Source organism: Mirounga leonina, unplaced genomic scaffold, assembly GCF_011800145.1.
Source record: "Mirounga leonina isolate KUSES-001 unplaced genomic scaffold, KU_Mleo_1.0 Mir_92, whole genome shotgun sequence".
Classification (NCBI taxonomy): domain Eukaryota; kingdom Metazoa; phylum Chordata; class Mammalia; order Carnivora; family Phocidae; genus Mirounga; species Mirounga leonina.
Window position 1 is genome coordinate 24,805,473 of NW_023270852.1, and position 18,017 is coordinate 24,823,489.

The 18,017-nt window shown below is 37.9% G+C and overlaps 1 protein-coding gene across 2 annotated transcripts in view; it reads right to left on the reverse strand.

Annotated features, from left to right (window-relative positions):
* The window catches only part of LOC118004280 (disks large homolog 1-like), a 1,118,862-nt gene that overhangs the window by 548,875 nt on the left and 551,970 nt on the right, over positions 1 to 18,017 (reverse strand). For both annotated transcript variants that reach the window (XM_034995574.1, XM_034995573.1), the window contains exon 5: positions 16,911 to 16,985. In XM_034995574.1, the coding sequence (XP_034851465.1) occupies positions 16,911 to 16,985 (75 nt within the window). The remainder of the gene's footprint in view (positions 1 to 16,910; positions 16,986 to 18,017) is intronic.

Consider the following 18,017-nt stretch of genomic DNA (forward strand, 5'->3'; position numbering starts at 1 on the left):
GCACTTAAATAATATTTCTTTGTTGTTATTTCCTTGGATTTCTAGGTTCATTATAAAGATAATGAATTTTTTTGTAATGTACCCAAAAAGGACAAAGAATAAATATGTTTAAATGCCTAAAATCATTACTACTTAAAGTACACTTTTGTCACATGTTGCATGGTCTTTGTTTAAAGGCTAAAGTTGTGTGAAATAACCATACCCTGAACATTGTTATAGGAAAAATTCTTTAAGGACACATACACAGTATGAGTTTTTCAAGGTGGGATTATTCACTAGGAAGAGCTGTCATTCATGACTCATATCTGTAGCTGGTCTATGAACAGACACCAACACCCACATGAAGAGCACTTGATGATGTCTGTGTTTGTTCTATAATGATCTAAGAACACTAAATAAAAGGGAATAATATGATAGCTAAGGATAAATACCCAGGAGAGTTTGTAAGACATGTATGTACTTTGTTTCTAGAAAAAAAGAAGAGAGATTCCATCATAATTGCACTGGACTTAGCACACCATAACCAAAGCAATCATGTGTGTTCCCAGAGGCTCTTTCCCCACTCAGGGCTGGAACCCACTGCCCCATAATACTTTTCAGGAATTCAATTAGCCAAAATAAGTAATGGCTCTGAGCTCAGAAATGACTTTCAAAGGTACAGAAATCACTGTCAAAAAAAAATCAAACATTATCTTTAAAAAAATTAACTCATTGGAATACCTGGGTGGCTCAGTCGGGTAAGCATCTGTCTTTGGCTCAGGTCATGATCCAGGGGTCTTGGGCTCAAGTCCTGCATTGGGGCTCCTTGCTCAGTGGGGAGCCTGGCTTCTCCCTCTGCCTGCCAATCCCCTCCTTGTGCTCTCTCTCTCTCTCTCTCTCTCACAAATAAATAAAAAAAAAATCTTTTAAAAAAATTAACTCATTTAAACATTCAAGATCCATACTTTTCAATTACATCTTCCAATACCTGAGGTAAGTTGAAGGTAGGCCAAGCTGTCAGAGAGTTCATTGCTCAAGTGCCATTGTGGGGCAAATATAGATCTTAAACTGTAACCATTTTCATAGTTCTCCAGTGCTGATAATAATAATGCCATAATAATAAAATGCCCCACCACTGAATTATCTCATAGAATTTGAAAGCTTGTGCTTGTTTTCACCATTTCTATTCTCACTGTTGGCAGCTGCTTCCCTTGGCTGCTAATATACCAGGCTTTAGTAATGCCCTCTCCTGATTTCCATATACCTGCTCTAATTATCTGGATCTTACCTAATGGGTTAGCCATGATTATTAGAAATGTATCTAAATAGACTCTGAAATAAGGTATTATGGGTCTCTCATGTTCAAATACATGTGTCTGAGAAGCATTAAGAAGCTCACACAGAGAAGATGGCAGAGGAGTAGGAGACCTGGATTTCATCTGGTCCCAGGAATTCAGCTGGATAGGGATCAAACCATTCTGAACACCTACAAACTCAACAGGAGATTGAAGAAAAGAATAGCAACAACTCTCTGAACAGAAAAGCAATGACTTTCTGGAAGGTAGGACATGTGGAGAAGTGAATCCGAGGTGATATTGGGAGGAGAGACGGCAGGGGAGGGGGCCTCCATCGGCCGCTTCTGGCAAGTGATAGAGCCCCGGAGCACAAAATCAGAACTTTTAGAAGTCTGCTCCGCTGAGGGACGTCGCTCCGGTGGCTAAGCTGGGGGTGGAACCCTCATGGGACAGCGTGGTCTCAGGACCCTCAGGGTCACAGAAAGACCGGGGGTGCCTGAGTGTGGCAGAGCTCCCAGGTATTGGAGCAGGGAAGCCATCTGTAGAGACAGAGCCAAGGAGTGGGCTCTCAGCTCAGGGTTGCCATAAACCATGATCCATGGCACAGTCAGGCCACTGCTCCTCCAGCAGGGACCCAACAAGCAGCAGATCCGGGGAGACTCCCCTTCCTCCCCCGGGAGGAACGGTGCAGGAGTGCACCACAGGGATCTGCTGAGTTTGGAGATGACACATGGGGTCGTGTGCCAGAGATAGAAACACTCGGTCACAGGCCAGATGAGCACGGAGTGCGGCCAGAGACTGGGGAGACGGGAGTGACTGACTGCTTTTCTCGGGGGCTCACTGAGGAGTGGGGCCCCAAGTTCTTGGCTCCTCCAGGGCAGAGATTGGGAGGCCACCATTTTCATTCTCCTCCTCCAAAGCTGTACAGAAAGCTTGCAGGGAACAAAAGCTCCCGAGAGCAAACCCGAGCAGATTACTTAGCCCAGACCTGGCAAGGGCAGGGGCAATTCCAACTCTGGCAAAGACATTTGGGAACCATGGCAACAGACCCCTCCCCCAGAAGATAAGCAAGAACAGCCAGCCAAGACCAAATTTACCAATGAATGAGAACGGCAGAACTCCAACACTAGGGAAATACTGCACATAGAATTCATGGCTTTTTTCCCATGATTCCTTAGGCTTTCAAAGTAAATTTTTTTAACTGTCTTTTTTTTTTGAATTTTTCTTTTTTCCCTTTTTCAAACAACATCTTATCAATCGCTTTTAAAAAATATATTTTTTATTTTTCATTTTTAGAGCCATATTCTATCCCTTCAGAGTAGTAACCCTTATTTTTGGTATATATATAAGTTGTTCTCTCTTTAAAATTTTGAGATACAGTTTCTTCTAACAGACCAAAATATACCCTAAATCTCTAGTGTATGGCTTTGTTCTAGTCTCCTGCCTGATCACATTCTCTCCCTTGTTTTTCTTCTTTTTTAAATCCTCTTCTTCCTTTTTTCAACCAACTTCTTATCAATTCCTTTTATAAAATCTTTTCTACTTTTCATCTTTACAGTCATATTCCATCCCTTCATCATATCAACTCTTATTTTTGTACATATATGTTTTTCTTTCTTTAAAATTTTGAGAGGCACTTTCTTCTAACAGAACAAAATACACCCAAAATCTAGTGTGTGGCAGTGATCTATGCACCAGCCTGATCACATTTGATCATATTCTGTTTTTGTTCTTTTGATTTCTTTCTGTTTGTTTTTATCTTTTTCTTTCTTTTTTTTTAATTTTTTCTTTCTTTCCCTTTCGTTTCCCCCAGTTTCAGTTCTTTTCTGATTTGTTTAGTGTATATTTTCTGGGGACGTTGTTACCCTGTTAGCAGTTTGTTCTCTCATTCATCTATTCTCCTCTGGACAAAATGACAAGATGGAAAAAATCACCTCAACAAAAAGAACAAGAGATAGTACAGTGCCAGGGACCTAATCAATACGGACTTTGTACAATGTCGGAACTAGAGTTCAGAATGATGATTTTAAAGATACTAGCTGGGCTTGAAAAAAGTATGGAAGTTATTAGAGAAATACTTTATGGAGAAATAAAAGAACTAAAATCTAACCAAGTTGAAATCAAAAAGGCTATTAATGAGGTGCAATCAAAAATGGAGGCTCTGCTAGGATAACTGAGGCAGAAGAGAGAATTAGTGATATAGAAGACCAACTGATGGAACATAAAGAAGCTTAGAAAAAGAGAGATAAAAGACTTCTGGATCACGAGGGCAGAATTCGAGAGATAAGTGATACCATAAGATGAAACTACATTAGAAAAATTAGAAGAAGAAAGAGAAAAAGGGGCAGAAGGTATATTGGAGCAAATTATAGCAGAGAACTTCCGTAATTTAGGGAAGGAAACAGGCATCAAAATCCAGGAGGCACAAAGAACCCCATTCAAAATAAATACAAGTAGGTCAACACCCCGACATCTAACAGTCAAACTTACGAGTCTCAGAGACAAAGAGAAAATCCTGAAAGCAGCTTGGAGAAGAGATCTGTAACCTACAATGGTAGAAACATTAGATTGGCAACAGACCTATCCACAGAGACCTGGCAGGCCAGAAAGGACTGGCATGATATACTCAGAGCTCTAAATAAGAAAAATATGCAGCCAAGAATACTATATAGCTAGGCTGTCATTGAAAATAGAAGGAGAGATAAAAAGCTTCCAGGACAAACAAAAACTAAAGGAATTTGCAAACACAAAACCAGCCCTATAAGAAATATTGAAAGGGCTCCTCTAAGCAAAGAGAGAGCCTAAAAGCAACATAGACCAGAAAGGAACACAGACAATATACAGTAACAGTCACCTTACAGGAAATACAATGGCACTAAATTCATATCTTTCAATAGTTACCCTGAATGTAAATGGGCTAAATACCCCAATCAAAAGACAGAGGTTATCAGATTGGATAAAAAACAAGACCCATCAATATGCTGTCTGCAAGAGACTCATTTTAGACCCAAGGACACCCGCAGATTAAAAGTGAGGGGTGGAAAACCATTTAGCATGCTAATGGACACCAAAAGAAAGCTGGTGTGGCAATCCTTATATCAGACAAATTAGATTTTAAACCAAAGACTGTAAAAAGAGATGAGGAAGGACACTATATCATACTTAAAGGGTTTATCCATCAAGAAGATCTAACAATTGTAAATATCTATGCCCCTAACATGGGAGCAGCCAATTATATAAGCCAATTAATAACAAAAGCAAAGAAACACATTGACAACAATATAATAATAGTGGGGGACTTTAACACCCCCCCTCACTGAAATGGACAGATCATCAAAGCAAAAGATCAACAAGGAAATAAAGACCTTAAAAGACACACTGGACCAAATGGACTTCACAGACATATTCAGAACATTCCATCCCAAAGCAACAGAATACACACTCTTCTCTAGTGCCCATGGAACATTCTCCAGAATAGATCATATCCTAGCTCACAAATCAGGTCTCAACTGATACCAAAAGATTGGGATCATTCCCTGCCTATTTTCCGACCACAATGCTTTGAAACTAGAACTCAGTCACAAGAGGAAAGTCAGAAAGATCTCATATACATGGACGTTAAAGAGCATCCTACTAAGGAATGAATGGGTCAACCAGGAAATTAAAAAAGAATTAGAAAAATTCATGGAAACCAATGAAAATGAAAACACTACTGTTCAAAATCTTTGGGATGCAGCAAAGGCAGTCCTAGGAGGAAAGTATATAGCAATACAAACCTTTCTCAAGAAACAAGAAAGATCTCAAATACACAACCCAAACCTACACCTAAAGGAGCTGGAAGAAAAAACAGCAAATAAAGCCTAAACCCAGCAGGAGAAGAGAAATAATAAAGATCAGAGCAGAAATCAATGAAATAGAAACCAAAAGAACAGTAGAACAGATCAACAAAACTAGGAGCTGGTTCTTTGAAGGAATTAACAAGATTGATAAACCCCTGGCCAGACTTATCAAAAAGAGAAGAGAAAGGACCGAAATCAACAAAATCATGAATGAAAGAGGAGAGATCACAACCAACACCAAAGAAATACAAACAATTATAAGAACATATGATGAGCAACTCTATGCCAGCAAATTAGATAACCTGGAAGAAATGGATGCATTCCTAGAGATGTATCAACTACCAAAACTGAACCAGGATGAAATAGAAAACCTGAACAGATGCATAACCACTAAGGAAATTGAAGCAATAATCAAAAATCTCCCAACAAACAAAAGCCCAGAGCCATATGGCTTCCCAGGGGAATTCTACCAAACATTTCAAGAAGAATTAATGCCTATGCTTCTGAAACTGTTCCAAAAAATAGAAATGGAAGGAAAACTTCCAAATTCGTTTTAGGAGGCCAGCATTACCTTGATCCCAAAACCAGACAAAGAGCCCATCAAAAAAGACAGTGACAGACCAATATCCTTGATGAACATGGATGCAAAAATTCTCACCAAAATACTAGCCAAGAGGATCCAACAGTACATTAAAAGGAAATTTCCCCACAACCAAGTGGGATCCCTGGACTCAAGGTTGGTTCAACATCTGCAAATCAATCAAAGGGATACAATACATTAATAAAAGAAAGAACAAGAACCATATGATCCTCTCAATAGATGCAGAAAAAGCATTTGATAAAGTACAGCATCCTTTCTTGATCAAAACTCTTCAGAGTGTAGGGATAGAGGGTACATACCTCAATATCATAAAAGCCATCTATGAAAAACCCACAGCCAATATCATTCTCAATGGGAAAAAACTGAGAGCTTGCCCCTAAGGTCAGGAACACGACAGGGATGTCCACTATCACCACTGCTATTCAACATGGTATTAGAAGTCCTAGCCACAGCAATCAGACAACAAAAAGAAATAAAAGGCATCCAAATTGGCAAAGAAGAAGTCAAAGTCTCACTCTTTGCAGATGATATGATACTTTATGTGGAAAACCCAAAAGAGTCCATCCCAAAACTGCTAGAACTCATACAGTAATTCAGTAAAGTGGCAGGATATAAAATCAATGCACAGAAATCAGTGGCATTCTTATATACCAACAAGACAGAAGTAAGAGAAATTAAGGAGTCGATCCCATTTACAATTGCACCCAAAACCATAAGATACCTAGGAATAAATCTAACCAAAGAGCAAAGAATCTGTACTCAGAAGAAAACTATAAAATACTCATGAAAGAAATTGAGGAAGACACAAAGAAATGGAAAAATGTTCCATGCTCATGGATTGGAAGAACAAATATTGTGAAGATGTCAATGCTACCTAGAGCAATCTACACATTCAAAGCAATCCCCATCAAAATACCATCCACTTTTTTCAAAGAAATGGAACAAATAAATCTAAAATTTGTGTGGAACCAGAAAAGACCCTGAATAGCCAGAGGAATGTTGAAAAAGAAAAGCAAAGCTGGCGGCATCACAATTCTGGATTTCAAGCTCTACTACAAAGCTGTCATCATCAAGACAGTATGGTACTGGCACAAAAACAGACCCATAGATCAATGGAACAGAATAGAGAGCCGAGAAAGGGACCCTCAACTCTATGGTCAACTAATCTTTGACAAAGCAGGGAAGAATGTCCAATGGCAAAAAGACAGTCTCTTCAACAAATGGTGTTGGGAAAATTGGATAGCCACATGCAGAAGAATGAAACTGGGCCATTTCCTTACACCACACTCAAAAATAGCCTCAAAATGGTTGAAAGACCCTAATGTGAGACAGGAGTCCATCAAAATCCTAGAGGAGAACACAGGCAGCAACCTCTTCGACCTCAGCTGCAGCAACTTCTCCCTAGAAACATCGCCAAAGGCAAGGGAAGCAAGGGCAAAAATGAACTATTGGGACTTCATTAAGATAAAAAGTTGTTGCACAGCAAAAGAAACAGTCAACAAAACCAAAAGACAACCGACAGAATGGGAGAAGATATTTGCAAATGACATATCAGATAAAGGGCTAGTATCTAAAATCTATAAAGAACTTATCAAACTCAACACCCAAAGAACAAATGATCCAATCAAGAAATGGGCAGAAGACATGAACAGACATTTTTCCAGAGAAGACATCCAAATGGCCAACAGACACATGAAAAAGTGCTCAACATCACTTGGCATCAGGGAAATCCAAATCAAAACCTCAATGAGATACCACCTCACACCAGTCAGAATGGCTAAAATTGACAAGTCAGGAAATGACAGATGTTGGTGGGGATGCAGAGAAAGGGGAACCCTCCTACCGTTTTGGTGGAAATGCAAGCTGGTGCAGCCACTCTGGAAAACAGTATGGAGGTTCCTCAAAAAGTTGAAAATAGAGCTACCATACGATCCAGCAATTGCACTACTGGGTATTTACCCGAAAGATACCAATGTAGGGATCTGAAGGGGTACGTGCACCCCGATGTTTATAGCAGCAATGTCCACAATAGCCAAACTGTGGAAAGAGCCAAGATGTCCATCGACAGATGAATGGATAAAGAAGATGTGGTATATATATATATATATATATATATATATATATATATATATATACACAATGGAATATTATGCAGCCATCAAAAGGAATGAAATCTTGCCATTTGCAATGACGTGAATGGAACTGGAGGGTGTTATGCTGAGCGAAATAAGTCAATCAGAGAAAGACATGTATCATATGACCTCACTGATATGAGGAATTCTTAATCTCAGGAAACAAACTGAGGGTTGCTGGAGTGGTGGGGTTGGGAGGGATGGGGTGGCTGGGTGATAGACATTGGGGAGGGTGTGTTACGGTGAGTGCTGTGAATTGTGCAAGACTGTTGAATCACAGATCTGTACCTCTGAAACAAATAATACATTTTATGTTAAAAAAAAGAAGAAGAAGAAGATAGCAGCAAGGGTAGAATGAAGGGGGGGAAATCGGAGGAGGAGATGAACCATGAGAGACGATGGACTCTGAAAAACAAACTGAGGGTTCTAGAGGGGAGGTGGGTGGGAGGATGGGTTAGCCTTGTGATGGGTATTAAAGAGGGAACGTTCTGCATGAAGCACTGGATGTTATATGCAAATAATGAATCATGGAACATCAAAAACTAATGATGTAATGTATGGTGATTAACATAACATAAAAAAAAAGAAGCTCACACAGTGAGGTCATAGAATAGACAGTAGTCTGTAAATGGGTTGTGAGCATTGAAATACTGATTTAGTCCACTTCAACACATTTTTGTTTACTTCTAAATGGTTCTCAATTTATACTACATAATTGAGGTTGTTGGATACTAAATAAGTAAAAAGTTCAGTAAATATAGCTGAACCTCCTTTAAGTTGATGTCAGAGAGAGCAAATATTCAATTCTTCCTGGGATTTTTCTGGACACAGAGACAAAGCCCTTAAATTGGAAAATCCACAGATCCATCACATTAGAGCATTTTGTATTCTCAATAATTTATAAATGATTGAATCACCGTATTCTATATAAGCATCCTACCACAAACCTGTGAAAAATAAGGTAGCTTATAGCTCTATCATGGAAGATTTCTGAGAAATCATTGCATATTCAATTCCTACATCAAATGATGAAACCAAGAAGGAAAATAAAGCCTAGCAATCCTCTTAAAGAAAACCCACTGTTAAAATTCCTTTAGCTCTGAACAGAAGGACATAACTAAATTTCTGAATATATTTATAACTCTGTTTACATAGTGGTTATCCACATGGACTTTTCCAAATAAATAAGATTAGAAATCCTGACAGTCCTGTGAAGGAAGACCTTCAAATGTGCTACTATGGCTGCCAAGATGATTGTCCAATGATGTAATGTTGCCCAGCGTTGCAATGCATAGAATCTTCATGGCACCTTCTATGACACAACATACAGCTAATAAAATACTAATCTCTTCTGAATTCATTATTTTCCACAGCAAACCCAAGGGTTTGCTCAGGAGATATAATGAATTATACCATAAATGAGAAAAGACTGGGTACCCAAAAGACTAGCCTAGCTCCCCTATGTGCTGATTGTGGGATGCAAAAAAAGATATTTCATTTCTCTGAGCTTCAGTTTTCTCACCTGTCAAACCAAAGAGCTATTCTTTGGTAAAGTCAGGTGGGGATTATGAGTAGGGAGATTATGCTTTCAGGAATCCTGGAAAAGTTCTGCTTAATGTTCTCAATGAAGGGCAAAGCATTCTTTGAGCAGATTAAAACTTTAAGTGTTAAAAACAAATGTCAAAACATACAAAAATCCCCCTTTCGTGACAAAAACACTCAACAGACTAGAAATACAAAGGAACTCCTTCATTCTGGTAAAAGATATCTCTTAACACACACACACACACACACACACACAGAGCTAACATCATATTTAATGATGAAACAAGAATACTTTCCCCTAAAATAAAAAACAAGTCAAGAATGTCTGCTCTTGCCAACTCTATTAAATAGTGTAGTGAATACTCTGGCCAAGGCAGTTGGGCAAGGAAATGAAATAAGTGGCATCCAAATTGGAAAGGAAGAAGTAAAACTATCTCTTTTTGCAGATGGCATGATCTTATATATAGAAAATCCTAAGGAATTCACTAAAAAGCTCTTGTAATAATAGATTCAGCAACATTTCAGGGTACAATATTAATAAACAAAAAGTGATTGTATTTCCATACACTAGCAATGACCAACCCAAAAATGAAATTAAGAAAACAATCCTATTTATAATAGCATCACAAAAAAGAGAAGGTAGGAAGAGGTAAGTGAATGCTGAGGCACAAAATCAGTAAAGTTGGGTAAAGTTGGAATTCTTAGAAAATATTCAAAGGTACAGAAAGAGGAAGCTGGGGACACTGGACATAAAATTTACTGACTTCATTTTTACCATCGGCCTGCCTTTTGCTCCTAGATGGTTACCTATCATTCTTCCACTTAGCTTCTCAGATCTTGCTAGCACCTCAGAACTTGTAACCTTCATTTCTTTGCCCAGGGCATGCAGGGTACCTGTTTGCATGTCTTCTGTTCTGTACTCTGTGTAGTTTTTTATGTGTGCTCACTGGGAATGCCCTTTCATCTCTCCCATGAATGAATGTCCACCCATCCCCTCCATACTGTGGGCTTACTTTCTGGGCATAGTTCAGAAATCATTGTAAGAAATTTATCTGATATAAGTACTGCAGTTCCCAACATACTCTTTCAAACCTAGAGAGGAAACAAGTATGCATCCAAAGTACGATAAGGGCCAGAAGAGAGAGAAACAAAGGAATTTATCTATTGTGTCAGTCTAATCTTCCTTATACTTTCCTTGATTTAGAGCACTTGACTACAGCAAAATTGGAATCAAAGACATTCTGCAGAGTGCATTGTGATTTTTCTAAGATAATTTCCCCTCTGGATTCTTTCCTAACCCATGGCTACCACCCAGATGGCCAGATGCACTCTAATCCCAGCACAGACCAAGTTGAAGTCCTATACTCTGCAATTTTCCATAATTTTCCTAAAACTGTGATCATCTGATAATGTCCTGACTTTTTGTTCTATAAGGGGACTGCTGATGGTATGAAAACCTTGCTCTAAAAAATAAAAATTGTATCCAGTCTTTGGAAAGACAATAGTCATCAAAGCCATCCTGGGTGTGATTTCCCAGCAGCTGAGTTAGCCCAGCGGGTGCTGTGTTCATAGGAATTCTGGAAGCACCCAGAGAGCAGACACAACATTATTTATTTTATGACTTGGTTGGATGTTTCTAAGTGCCATGGTCTGGGTTTTATGTGGGCTGTATACAAAATGAGGTCACACAACAAACTGTGGAGAAAAAAATAAAAGTGAGGAAGGAGCTACAAAATCAGGAGGAAAAACCTTTAGATTACGATTGCTTATGCACATTGTATTATTTGGCTTCAATTAGAGTGACTGATTCTGACTGTGGGTAAAATGAGGCAGTCTGGGAGAACACGCTGAAATAATTAACACTTTAAAAGAATATCTCCTCTGGTTTCTTTGGGGGAACATCTGTTTTTATTGATTTCCCATAAAAGAGAAAAATTACTTTCATAATCTAGAGAGACATGGTAGGGAAATGTTAAAATGATTTAAATTAAAATGAGTATCCAACTCTACTCTTCAAAAATGGCCTTTGTTACTCAGAAAATAAACATTTCTTGTTAATATGACACTCTTACATCATCAGCTCCTGCCTGTCATAGAGCAAAATGTTTCTTTTCAAGAGCTTCAGAATTTCTGCTTTCAGAGTCTTAAAAAAGTTGTATATTAACTCCTGGAAACTTTCTCCGTCCTAGCCTAAATCCTTTTCCAAAGAAAGGATCCTCTTAAATAAATCCAAATAAATAGCCCTAAATTAATAATGAGTTACTGCCCATTTTTTATGTCCCTCACCAATTCATCCTGCCCCATTCACTTCCTTCTGGGATGACCTACCCTTTTCTTTTTTTTCTCTTACCACTTATCAAGCAATGACTATGTGCCAGGTTCTATGTTAACATGTTCTATGCATTATCACATGTAAATCTCAAAATATCCTGTTGCATGTATAAATTCAAGATAGATTAAGCAAAGTGTCCAAGGTCACATGACTAGTGAGTGGCAGAGTTTGTATTTTAACACAAATCTTAATCAATTTTAAAGTTTGCATATTTATTACCAAATATTGCATTTTCTGTCTTCCAAAATCCATCTCGAGGCAAATCTCCATCTCCATTCTGAACATTCATAGCTTTTTTTTTTTTTGAGAGATAGTGTCCAGGTGGGGGGAGGGGCAGAGAGAGAAGGGGAGAGAGAGAATCTTAAGCAGGCTCCATGCTCAGTGCAGAGCCTGACATGGGGTTCAATCTCACGTCCTTAAGATCATGACCTGAGCAGAAATCAAGAGTCAGACACTTAACTGACTGAGCCACCCATGCACCCCATAGCTTTTTATATACAACATTTTATAGCATGTATTATCCAGCATAATGATTATTTACATGTATTGTTTCCTTCTCTATCTTGAAGAATCCAAGGGTTTACAACTTAAAAAATGTACTCAGTAAATGCTTCTTAAATGAGTAGATGAAATTTGATGTAGTCAGAATGCAATGTTCTAATTTGCAAATGTTAACATGATTTTTGAAAATACTTCACATATCGGGACACCTGAGTGGCTCTGTCAGTTAAGCGTCTGCCTTTGGCTCAGGTCATGATCCCAGAGTCCTAGGATCGAGTCCCACATCAGGCTCTTCCTTGCTCAGCAGGGAGTCTGCTTCTCCCTCTGCCTGCCGCTCCCCCTGCTTGTGCATACACACTCTCTCTCTCTCTCATATAAATAAATAAATTTTAAAAAGGAAAGAAAAATCTTCACATATCTATTTATGGGTGAATATTATATAACAAGAGAGATATACAGGTAAACAATATCCATGATAATCTCTATAATAGCAGGGACTTTATTTTTAATTCAGAAACACCTCTCATTGCATTATTTTTGAATTTCTAACAACTAAGTACTCAAATATGCAGAGAAACAAAGTGATTATTCTAGACAAATTGTATGTATTTATATATCATATTCCAAAAAATAAAATCACATATTATAGCCATTTCTAAGTAATGCCCAATAACTAAGGATTGTGTCTGGACATTCCTGAAAGTGATCAAATCCATGCATAAGCCATAGCCATACTGAGTGGTCCAGAGATTTATGCCCTGAAATGCACCAGCCACTCAAGCCTCCTGCAGTTGGTCGAGACTAACTTTCTTTGTTTCCAAATACCAGAAACTAATTCTGAGCCTAGTTCACTCCAGATTCAGAGATGTGCCTGTTTTCACCTGAGTCCCAGAACCTATGGGTCCCTTTTGATTTGCTTTAAGTGGCAGAGGTTCAGGTAACCACTGCTCATATATATATGACTATACAATGCAATTAAATTTGAAGTGTAGAGGTGAAGGAGGATATCACTCTAGTGCTTAATGTAGCCATATAAGGAGAGAGAAATAAAAAATAAAACTGTCATGCTTTTTGTTAGGGAAGATATTTCATTTACGGTTATTCAAAAAAATATAAATACGTCCATGTTTCTGTATAATTACTGAAGGTAATTATTCATCTTGAACCCTAATTTGTACAGGTTAGTAGTCCTGGCTACAAGGAAAAGTCTTTAAAATACCTCTTGGTCCCATTGCTACAGAGGTGTGGAGTGCCAAAAAAGAGAACATCTAGGAAGAGACTAAGCAAATAGTAATAGAAGCCATTTTCAAGGCAATATGGAGCTGGTGACAGGCATTTGCAGAGCAATTTGCAGAGAGAAGCATTCTTAAGAAAACCAATGATAAAAGCTCTGCACTTAAAACGAACCTGGGACAAATGCACACACAAAGACCAAGACGTTTTTGAAAAAAGTAATAAAGCCCAATTATAAGGATACAATCATTCCAGAGCAAAGCACCAAGGAATAAGAATAGAGTGTCGGGGAGAGAAATGTAGGAAACAATCAAGTGAACTTAAAAATACACAAAGATAACAGACTATTTATTATGAATGTAAATATGCATTAATTTATTTATAACCTGATTCAGTCAATGACAGATTTAGACAGACAAAACATTCTCTTAAATAGAGGAGGCTAAGATTTTTCTATTTCCTGAGAGATGAGAAAATGGAAATTAATACCAGAATGATTATATATATCATATGTATTTTTGTTTTATAAATATGCTTATGTTAGCCATATAATTAACTATTCATATTTCTTATTTTATAATGTGGATTAAGTCATTAACAAATTATTCTTTGGTCATTTTTTATGTACCCAAGTGATGTATATAATCAGATATTCGGAATAAATAGAACAGACTATTTCTATTACCAAATAGACTATTGGAAATTCTTAATGCTTCTTTCTCAGTGTTCTCAGTGCTTCTTTTTGTGTGAGACTACCACTCAGTATATAAACTCTATTGGGACCTTCTTAAGTGTTGCTGACTAGGGATATTAGTTAAGGTGGTTTTTTTTCATCTCTTTGGTTGCAAATACATCAAAAAACATTACACTCCCCCAAATAAACAAAATAAAACAAAACAAAACCTAGAATAACTTGGGGGAAATGTAACTAATTTATGGATTATCAGCAGATTATTGGGGCCTTTTCACAAAGTCAAAGAGAGATTTGAGTAAGCAGAACCTCAAAAGGACAGATAAAGAGCAGGTCTAAATATTTCAGCAGCTGAGGTTACAGATTATTTTCCAAACTACTGTCATTCATATGATTCAATACTGTTGACTACCAACTTGGTATCTCTCTAGTACAAATTCCAAATTCCCAGGAGAGAGAATCCAACTGGCCCAGCTGAGATGAGATATTTACCCCTAGATCAGTCAGGCATGGCCAGGGACAGACACATAGCCCAAACATGGCCACTGAAAGCCTACCTTTGTGGATCAGTGTTACTTACAGAGAAAACAGAATCATTATGGGTTGTCAACTCCTCTGGAAAGTGTCTGCCCCACTGGGAAATGTAATTACTTTTAAATAAACAGCAAAGGAAATCTATGAAACTAACAGCTCTTAATTCCATAGCAAATCAAGAAAAAAAATCTTTCTGATGTTCTCACCTGACCACAGAACTGAGAAGCAGACTATTTGGCATTTCTGACTTATGTTCTTCAGGAAGGGTCTTAAATGTAGTCATCTACTCAGTCACAAATGTCCTATAACATAAAGACCTAATCTGGGATTTGTAGATCCTAGAGGGTCCAGCTCTAAGGTAATAATGAAAGATGAATTATTTTTAATAATCCGAAAGACATAATTCTAATAATGGATTTACTTGCAATAAGACTGCACAAAATAACTGACATGTCAAATGTTTGGTATTTGGGGCTGAAATTATCGGTGTGGTAGAGGATCAGCTACTAATCAGAATTCTTATTGGTGTTACATATTGATTGTCTTTGATAAAAGGGGAATACTATCTTATTTATCTTTGTACCTCCAGCAACAGGCATAGTACCTGACACAGCTGAATCAAACCACTAAATTTTGCCTAGTTTGAAACAAAATCCCTTAAAACACATCCTCAATGATACCCTGTAAAGGAAAAGTGTAAAATGACCCTTGAAGGAAAGAAATGGAAACCACCCACCTAGGAAGGTAAAATAGTATAATTACCTCTCTTCACCAACAAATATAAGAGTTGTAGATAATTTAATAAAACTTACTAAAGAGGAAATCAACAGATTGAAGACTCATTCATTGAACCTGCACTCACAGAGCACCTACCACATACCAGGGATTTACGTAGGTGTAGGTATACCAGGACCCTGAATAGCACAAGGTCTCTGGAGAAATAGACATACAAATCAGTAATTGTAAGATAATATCATCAGGGATACAATAGAAGGAGTGACTGATGAAGAAACAGAATTATTAAAACTCATCCTTTCTCTAGCATCAGCAGAGTCCCTTAGCATGCACTCCCCTCTGACCATCTGCTCACAAAAGTGTGACATTTTTATTCTCCAAGTCTCCAGCAAGTCTGGGCTGCCTCCGCACTGCAGGAATGCCTCCAAAATTTAGCATCATCATCTCTCCTTCATTGAAAGTGATCCCACCTTCTCCTCCTTCCACAGATAAACAAAAACAAGGAAAGAGCTTCATGCTCTTATGAATCTGAGTGAAAAGTAGGCTCCCCCAGGCCTACTGCATTAGAATGCAGTCATAAGTCACGTTATGATAGCCCAGCTACACCTTCCAGCAGCTTGTATCTGAACAAAAGACGAGGATATTTAAGAAGCTCTACATATCACTTTACATTGCTTGCAAGGTGGTTCAAATGAGGGGAATGCCCGAAAAGTAATTTTCAAATTCCTTGTCCCCATTACACACAAATTATTTTATAACAGGCAAACTGTCAGTTACAGTACACACATTTCCCAAAGGAACCACTGTCACATTTATCAGGCAATGCACGTATGGGAGAATATCCTACAAATCAGCCACTTTCTTCACTTCTTTTCTTTACGGTGTAGTAGAATGAGTTCATGAAAAGAGTTAAGGTGTCTGAGATCTATTCCCAGCTTTACAATTGATACACTATTCTTACTCCCTTTGCATTTAAATCTCCCATTGGTAATACAGGGATGATGACATAGTACCTGTTTGTTTCTAGGGCACTTGAAAATTCTCTGATAGAAGATTTCACACAAACGCAGAGACCATTATTATACCAGAAAGACATGAAAATTGGAAATCCGCGTACTCATCACTATTAAACAGTCAACACAACAATGACAGAAGAGAAAGCATCCTTCTCTGAAGCATCTAAAATCAAGTATTGCTGAATATGCAGCTGCTGAAAAAATACATGTGCAAATATATTCATTTTAATGACTGTCCAAATCTAAATCATCAATAATCCATTTAAATAAATCTTTGGCAAATTATCCTGACTCAAAAAAAATACATAAATCCCTAATCACAGGTATTTCTTATAATGTAGAGCTTTCTGAAAAAAACATTCTCTTTTCTAGAATCTCAGGAAGGATTCTAGCCCATTCCACTAAGGTTGTTCCAAAATATAAAAATAATTCTCCTTTCATCTGGCCAATTTGGAATAATCAAATTATCAAACTTACAGTACAGTGGTGGACAGGCATCCAAGCAGGGGCTTCCACTGAACAATTCTGGGCTGGGCATTTGCCTTGGTTTTGCTGCAAATAAGTAAAAATGATGTTATATTTTATATATTACGTGCAGTGATATACACAAGCTGACATATTTATCATCAATGTGTTTATTACCTTATTTACAAGTATAGGAGAAGCCTTTGAGGATGATTTTTGGGTAGAGTGCTGCAGAAAACTAGGTCTGTGATTTCTACTCTTATCAAAGCATAAGAAATCATCCTTTGCTTTTCCTATTACTCTAAAGACTGGATTTGGAGCACTAGGCTTCCTCAGCGGGTGGCCTTTCCTGGCTACAGCAGGACCCATCTGAGAACTCTCCTAACCCAGAGGCTCCCAGACAACACTGATACATGCTATATCCGTGTGAGATCATTTTGGTCAAGGTACAGATAGACTTGTTTACTTGTCTCCCCTTCCTGATTGTGAACTAGGGGTGACGATTCTCTCTAGGGCATTTGATAGAACCCCAGAATGTACAGTCATACAGGATAGATCTTAGAGGTCTTTCCTGTCACATCAGAAAATGAGGTGAAAAGAAATCAAACAAAGAACATGGAGATTTGACATCATAAGCCATTTGCCAGGCACTTCTTTTTACATAAGAAATTTATCTCTAGCTAACCTATTCTTTTGTTGTAACTCTTATAAATTCATTTCTAATCAGCCTTTTAGAAAGAACGAAGTGCTTCCCTTTAACTAATAATACTGCTCAATCCCTATAATAAGGAGAACTGGTTAGTGTTAAAAAGGGGGAGGAGGTGATTTAAATAACAATCTTTTACCTTTTACGCTCAATTATAATATAAACAGGCTAATAATAAGGTTAGCAATAGTCATAAAAAACCTAGCTGTGATTTATTGAGCTACTAAATATGCTCTTGGTCTAGATCCATTATATTATCACTAGTCACCACAACAATATGGATAGCAGTATTATTATGCCCATTCTACAGGGGAATAAACTGAGGCTCAGAGAGGATAAGCAACTTGCCTAAAAGCTACCCTAGAAGAAAGGAGCCTAGCTGGGATTGCAGCAAGAATCTGACTGGCTCTCAT